Source organism: Anastrepha obliqua, chromosome 5, assembly GCF_027943255.1.
Source record: "Anastrepha obliqua isolate idAnaObli1 chromosome 5, idAnaObli1_1.0, whole genome shotgun sequence".
NCBI lineage: Eukaryota > Metazoa > Arthropoda > Insecta > Diptera > Tephritidae > Anastrepha > Anastrepha obliqua.
In genome coordinates, this window is record NC_072896.1 from 43,860,100 (window position 1) to 43,866,044 (window position 5,945).

Consider the following 5,945-nt stretch of genomic DNA (forward strand, 5'->3'; position numbering starts at 1 on the left):
CGATTTGTGTACGCCAGATTGTTTGTAATATTTTTATAAGCACAGCACAACGGCACAGCAACGATAGCGTATAAAGGAAAGAGAGAATACACGTGAATATGTACGTACGTATATGTATGTATGTTTGTATGTATATATGAAGTTAGTGAAGAAAGCGGGAGAAAACGTTATTTCCTTTTCGCCAGTTTTGTAAAACGAATATTTTTAATGGGGAAGATTTTTTCATATGCCCAAATTTTTCCATTTGTAAAATTATTATACTTTTAAGGAAACACAACTTCAAGATTAACTTCCCAACTACGATAAATAGAGCGCAAGATTCGATTCAAATAGAGCGATGCGTATACATACATATATTTAAAGCAGGCTCAGGTGAAATTGTAACAACGGAAAAGTAGGTTTTATTTATTTATTTGTCTATAATTAGACGCATGTAGTATTTTGACAATACGAGTATACAGTGATAACACAATTTATTGGAACACGCACAGTTTATGAACAGAAGCACCTGATACTTAGCACGATTTATACAAAAGAACAAAATTTTAATATACATTTTCATAAAAAATTACATTTTTATTCAATATTTAAAAAATAAAAACTTTCAAATTCATTTCTGGAATTAGAGAACTTTAGGCAATAACAAAATAAGGCACAAGAATATTTTATTTAAAAAAATAATAGAAAAAACTAGTGTTTAGTAGGACTTTTTTGGGCCGCCTTCTACTTTAATACCTGCCTCCAAACGTCGACGCAGACTTTTTTCCAATACTTTGGTTTCATTGGCTGCAATTTTCTCCCACTCAACACTTAAAGCTGTCTTTAATAACGCCTCTGATGTTATTTTGTGCTTTTTGATTCTGCTTTATAAGAGCCGTCAGACATGCTCAATAGGGGTCAAATCCAATGATTGAGATGGAGTTTCAAGCTGCTTATAGTGGTAAATAAGCCATTCTTGCACGAAATAAGATGAGCGTTTTGGGTTATTGTCTTGTTAGAATAAGCACCCTTTAGCATCCAGCCCAAGTTTAACGGTACTATCATGCAAATTATTCTTCAAAATTTTTAAATAGAGATGTTTGTCCATTTTATCATCAATAAAAACAATATTTCCTACTGCAGATTAAGCACGCCCAAACCATTACATTTTCTCATTCAGTTCTGTATTTATTTTTCGCCAAACTTTTGGAGGGCCATCTAATACGGAAATATTAAATTTTGACTCATCACTGAATATGACGTTTTCGTAAAAAGAATCTGGCTCAGTTATACATATAGCGTTTGGCGAACTTCAATCTCTTCTTTCGGTTAATATCTGAAATGTAGGGCTTGCGGTGTGCCACTCTGATATGATAGCCAGCGTTATACAGACAGTTACCGACTGTTTATGGGCTTACTTTTTTATGCAAAGACTCTAGAATATTTCGGCATAGTATCGTGGAGGTTATTTTGGGATTTTGAGCGACTAATACTACTTTGTAAAAATGGTTGCAGTGCTCCTGGCACTCCTCAAGTAGCCCTAAAGCGCCGTCTTGATACCATTATGAGACCTCCAACAGGTAGATATCTATAGTCAACTAGAGCTGTTGATATAAAGGAGAAGATTGATTGGATTTAAGTTGGCGCACGGCCACAGGCTGCCGAAGAAAGGAGCTCCCAGTGACCTTAATCGTCTAGCTGCGAAACCCGGACATTTACAGAGAAAATGCTCTACAGTGTCTTTCTCTGAAAGGTCCCCACAGCTTCTGCAATGGCGGTTAAATGGTAACCCTAGCTTTTCCGCGTGTGTGCCGATCATCCAGTGAACGATAAACACAGCTACGAGTTTGGAAATGGAATGGCGAGGAGTCCAAAGAACTTTCTGAGACCTTCGTATATCGTATTGAGGCCAAAGTATTTTCGAAATAGCACATGAAAAAATAGAGCTTCATTTTTTCTGCGCTTTTCTGAGAAATAATTTGTGCAGTTCCCCATTAATAACTGTCAGGAGGATGCCGATGACCGGGTAGGAGGTCTCTGAGGCCAATTCAGTCCCCTTCCTGGCACGATCATCAGCAATTTCATTTCCCTCTATGTTCCTATGTCCTGGAACCCAGATCAGAGAAATGTTACCTGCACACCCAAGAGATTTGATCTCTTCTTTACAAGAGTTTACTAATTTCGTTTTGCACCACGTCGTCAAGAGTCTTAATCGCGGCTTGACTATCGCAGAAAATGTTAATATCTCCCTCGCTCCCATGTTCCGTAAGCATTTTGCATGCCTGCAAGATCGCAAAGACTACTGCTCTAGCACGACTCTCAAACTCTAGTTTGCGGATAGAGAGATCTGTTCGAAGTTCGGAGAAATTCGGGGTTAACTGCCCGAAAATGCTACCGTGTCGCTTGAGAGATTGCCGTCAGAGGTCAACCTCCTTTAACCTGATTGCACTTTGAGCTGCGATGGAAATGACGGAAAAGTCGATGGGAAGTAAGTGCAAAAGGACATTCGCGCAGCACTGGGGCAAGTTTTACATGCTCCGGTGATGCCAATGCATGCAGTCCCCTGCACTCTCCCCAGTTTAGTGATATTATAGCCCTTCCGAAGAGCTTCCCACCAAACCAGGCATCCATACGTTAAAATTGGCAAAACCACGTCGTTGTACATCCACTGCACGACCTGTGGCTTGAGACACCATTTTTTACCGAACATAGATTTGCAGGAGTAGAAGGTTATACTGGCCTTCTTTACCCGATTTTCAATGTGTAGCTTCCAATGGAGTTTGGAGTCAAGTAGCACTCCAAGAGACCTAACTTCCGATGAGAGCGGGAGAACATGGTTGTTTAATTTGGGAAGTCGAAAGGGTGGAGGTTTATATTTTCTGGTAAATAGCACCAACGCCTTTTTGTCAAGGTTGACTCGGAGGCCGCACATGGCAGTTCAGCGCCTGAGTACAGCCAGTGAACTTTCCAAAATCTCAGCTATGACTGTGGGTAACGGTTTTGATACCATCAGGACCAAGTCATCGGCGTATGCTACTACCTTAACCCCACCGTTATTTAGTATTATCAATAGCAACTAACCGCCGTAGCCGAATGGGTTGGTGTGTGATTACCATTCGGAATTCACAGAGAGGTCGTTGGTTCGAATTTCGGTGAAAGCAAAATTAATAAAAACATTTTTCTAATAGCGGTCGCCCCTCGGCAGGCAATGGCAAACCTCCGAGTTTTTTTCTGCCATGAAAAAGCTCCTCATAAAAATATCTGCCGATCGGAGTCGGCTTGAAACTGTAGGTCCCTCCATTTGTGGAACAACATCAAGACGCACACCACAAATAGGAGGAGGAGCTCGGCTAAACACCTAACAGAAGTGTACGCGCCAATTATTTATTTTTTTAAATTTTATTTTTAATAGCAACTAGCCAAAGTAGTGGCGAAAGGACTCCACCCTGCTGCCTAATACTTTTGTCAAAATATTACTTACACTGCCCAATGAGAGAGCTACGGATGTTTTTAAATCTCTTTCAGTCACTCGATCATTTACCAATACGATATCCTGTATATTTTCTGCGTTTATGGTGTTGTTTCACTTTTTGGATGCCCTTTACGTGGATGATCTTCATGATGGCGAAAAGTCCTTATACACTTTCAATATTCGTTCATAAATTTCCTTTGCTTTTAAAGCTTCCAAAAATAAAACTTCAATTCCTGCACGATACTTGATTTTTTCCATTGTAGAGAATACGTGACACGGCGATACCAAATGGCATGTCATCATCCTCATCAATAGCATTACAGTCTTGTGTAGACCAGCGCTTCCACAACTGAGGCTGTTGTTGTGGATTCGCGACAATAAATACTGGTATAAGGTTGTCAGCCTAAGGATCAGTCCCCTCTAGGAGAGCCAGATCACCCACTCTTTTATTCCCTTTTCTTTCACTGGGATTTCTCACCTAGTGAGGTACCCTGTCTCTGGTTGGGGTTTACAGTGTCACCGCTAGAAGGATTCAAGTCAGGAGATTCACAGTAAGAGGTGATATACTCTTGCATCATGTCTCAAGATTCATCATGTCTCAATATTCAAGTTTCACTTTACTGCCCTTTGCGAAACCTAAGAAAAAGAAAAAACTTACAGATTGAAATCAAACTCCCTATGCGTTCATAAGAAGAGTGTACCAATATAACAAACAAAATGTAGGCTAGTAGCAACGCCCTCGCTTATCGAACGGCAAAACTTATTGAAGAACCTAGTATTTTATACTAAAAAAAAAACAAAAGAAAAATATAAATATAAATATAAATTTAAATTTAAATATAAAAATATCTATTCCAACTATTTTCAGAATTAAATAAATCTTAAAATTATAAAATAAAAAAAAACAAAAATGTTTTCAGTTTACCTCTTCCATATTCAAGCATACAAATAAGCCAATTTTTAGAAGAATTTGCGACACTTGGATCACTCAACATGGCATCGGTAAATTAAAAAATTTATAAAAACGAATTCGAATTGATTTTTAAAATTGCTTTATTAACATTAGGAAAAATTTTACTAACAAATACATAGTAGGATATTTTTTGGTTTTTATAGAAACACTCAATTCTTTGCTAAAATGCTAAATTAACCTTATCTATACATGTAAAGGAGAAGTTATTTATAATAGAATAAATTTTGACCAAAACGTTTGACGATGCGCATAAATGCTACGACCCACCCAAATGCAGCCTTAGTGTCCATAATGATGTCCGCCTTCACTACCACCTTCAGCACCACCTTCGTGGCCTCCATGTTCATGTCCGCCATGATGGAAGGCTATACCATGCTCCTGCTTGAGCGAGTAACCGTCGCTATGGCCATGGCCATGACCATGACCATGACCATGTTCATGACCGTGTTCCTCATGGTGGGATTCGACATGAGCGTGTCCACCATAGTAGCTTGTGTGTCCGTGGTCGGCTATGTGATGATGAGTGGGTTCGCGGTGCACCACAGCATGGAAACCGCTGTGTTTGTCGGCGACATAATGGACAGTTCGCTTATGACCATCAGCATCAATCAACTCATAATGTCCGGTTACCTTATGACCATCTCGCTTTTCGCTGTGTTCTTTGTAGTCACCCGTCTTCTTATCCTCAACACCATACTTGAAATGGTACTCAGCATGCGAGTCGCTGCCATCACCATGCTCATGTCCATGCTCGTCATGGTGATCGTCATGTGAGACCAAATGAAAAGAAGCATGACTGGATCCGCCGCTATGCTCCTCATGTCCATGCCCTCCACTTTCTTCGTGGTGTATGTACGGAGCAGCGCTAGCTACGGCCAGCGTGGAACAAAATACGAGAGCAGCGATAAACTGTAGTGAAAGAAAAACGGATTTATTTGCCGCGAATCCCTTTATCGCCTTTTCAATGTCCACCTAATGGACGAGACTTACCTTGAAAGCCATTGTACCGCAGCTTATTTATGAGTTGTTGCTTGAACTATTTGTGATGTAGCTGTCTTAAGTGTTTGCGATCGATAGACCTAAGTGAACTGTGCTTCTGTCAATACTAACGGGCGCTTTTATACCCCAAAATAAAATCTAAACGCTGCGCATTTTCTCTTAATCCATATTTCATATTTGATTTTTCTGTATCACTTTCCCATAACAGATATGTACGTGAGTTTGTGTGTCGTTAATCAGTAATCACATGCATGTCGAAGCCTGTTGAGCTGTATATACTGGTTCATATGCCTGTATTACCAGCCGGGCGTTACCGCTCGCTACCGGGCATTCACTTCTTCAAATGCGGGACTCATTAGCAAATTAAAGCAGAGTTAATTACCGGCAGTGGGACCGTTATTGCGCAATTTTGGTTGATCGTGTAAAATGCCTTTCCAATCGAAAATATTGAAAATGTGGAACTCTCTAAGAGTTCAATTGGTAATTTTTGTTGTTGCAGCTTTATTTGCTCCACTGACCTTC

The 5,945-nt window shown here is 39.8% G+C and overlaps 1 protein-coding gene across 1 annotated transcript; it reads right to left on the minus strand.

Moving 5' to 3' along the window:
* Positions 1–4,703: 4,703 nt before the first annotated feature.
* On the minus strand, positions 4,704–5,492 carry LOC129249076 (histidine-rich glycoprotein-like). The gene is made up of 2 exons (XM_054888700.1): positions 5,415–5,492; positions 4,704–5,333 (listed from the first exon to the last, which is right to left on the minus strand). The coding sequence occupies exons 1-2, from the start codon at positions 5,424–5,426 to the stop codon at positions 4,704–4,706; spliced, it is 642 nt and encodes a 213-aa protein (XP_054744675.1). The 5' UTR covers positions 5,427–5,492.
* Positions 5,493–5,945: the final 453 nt, after the last annotated feature.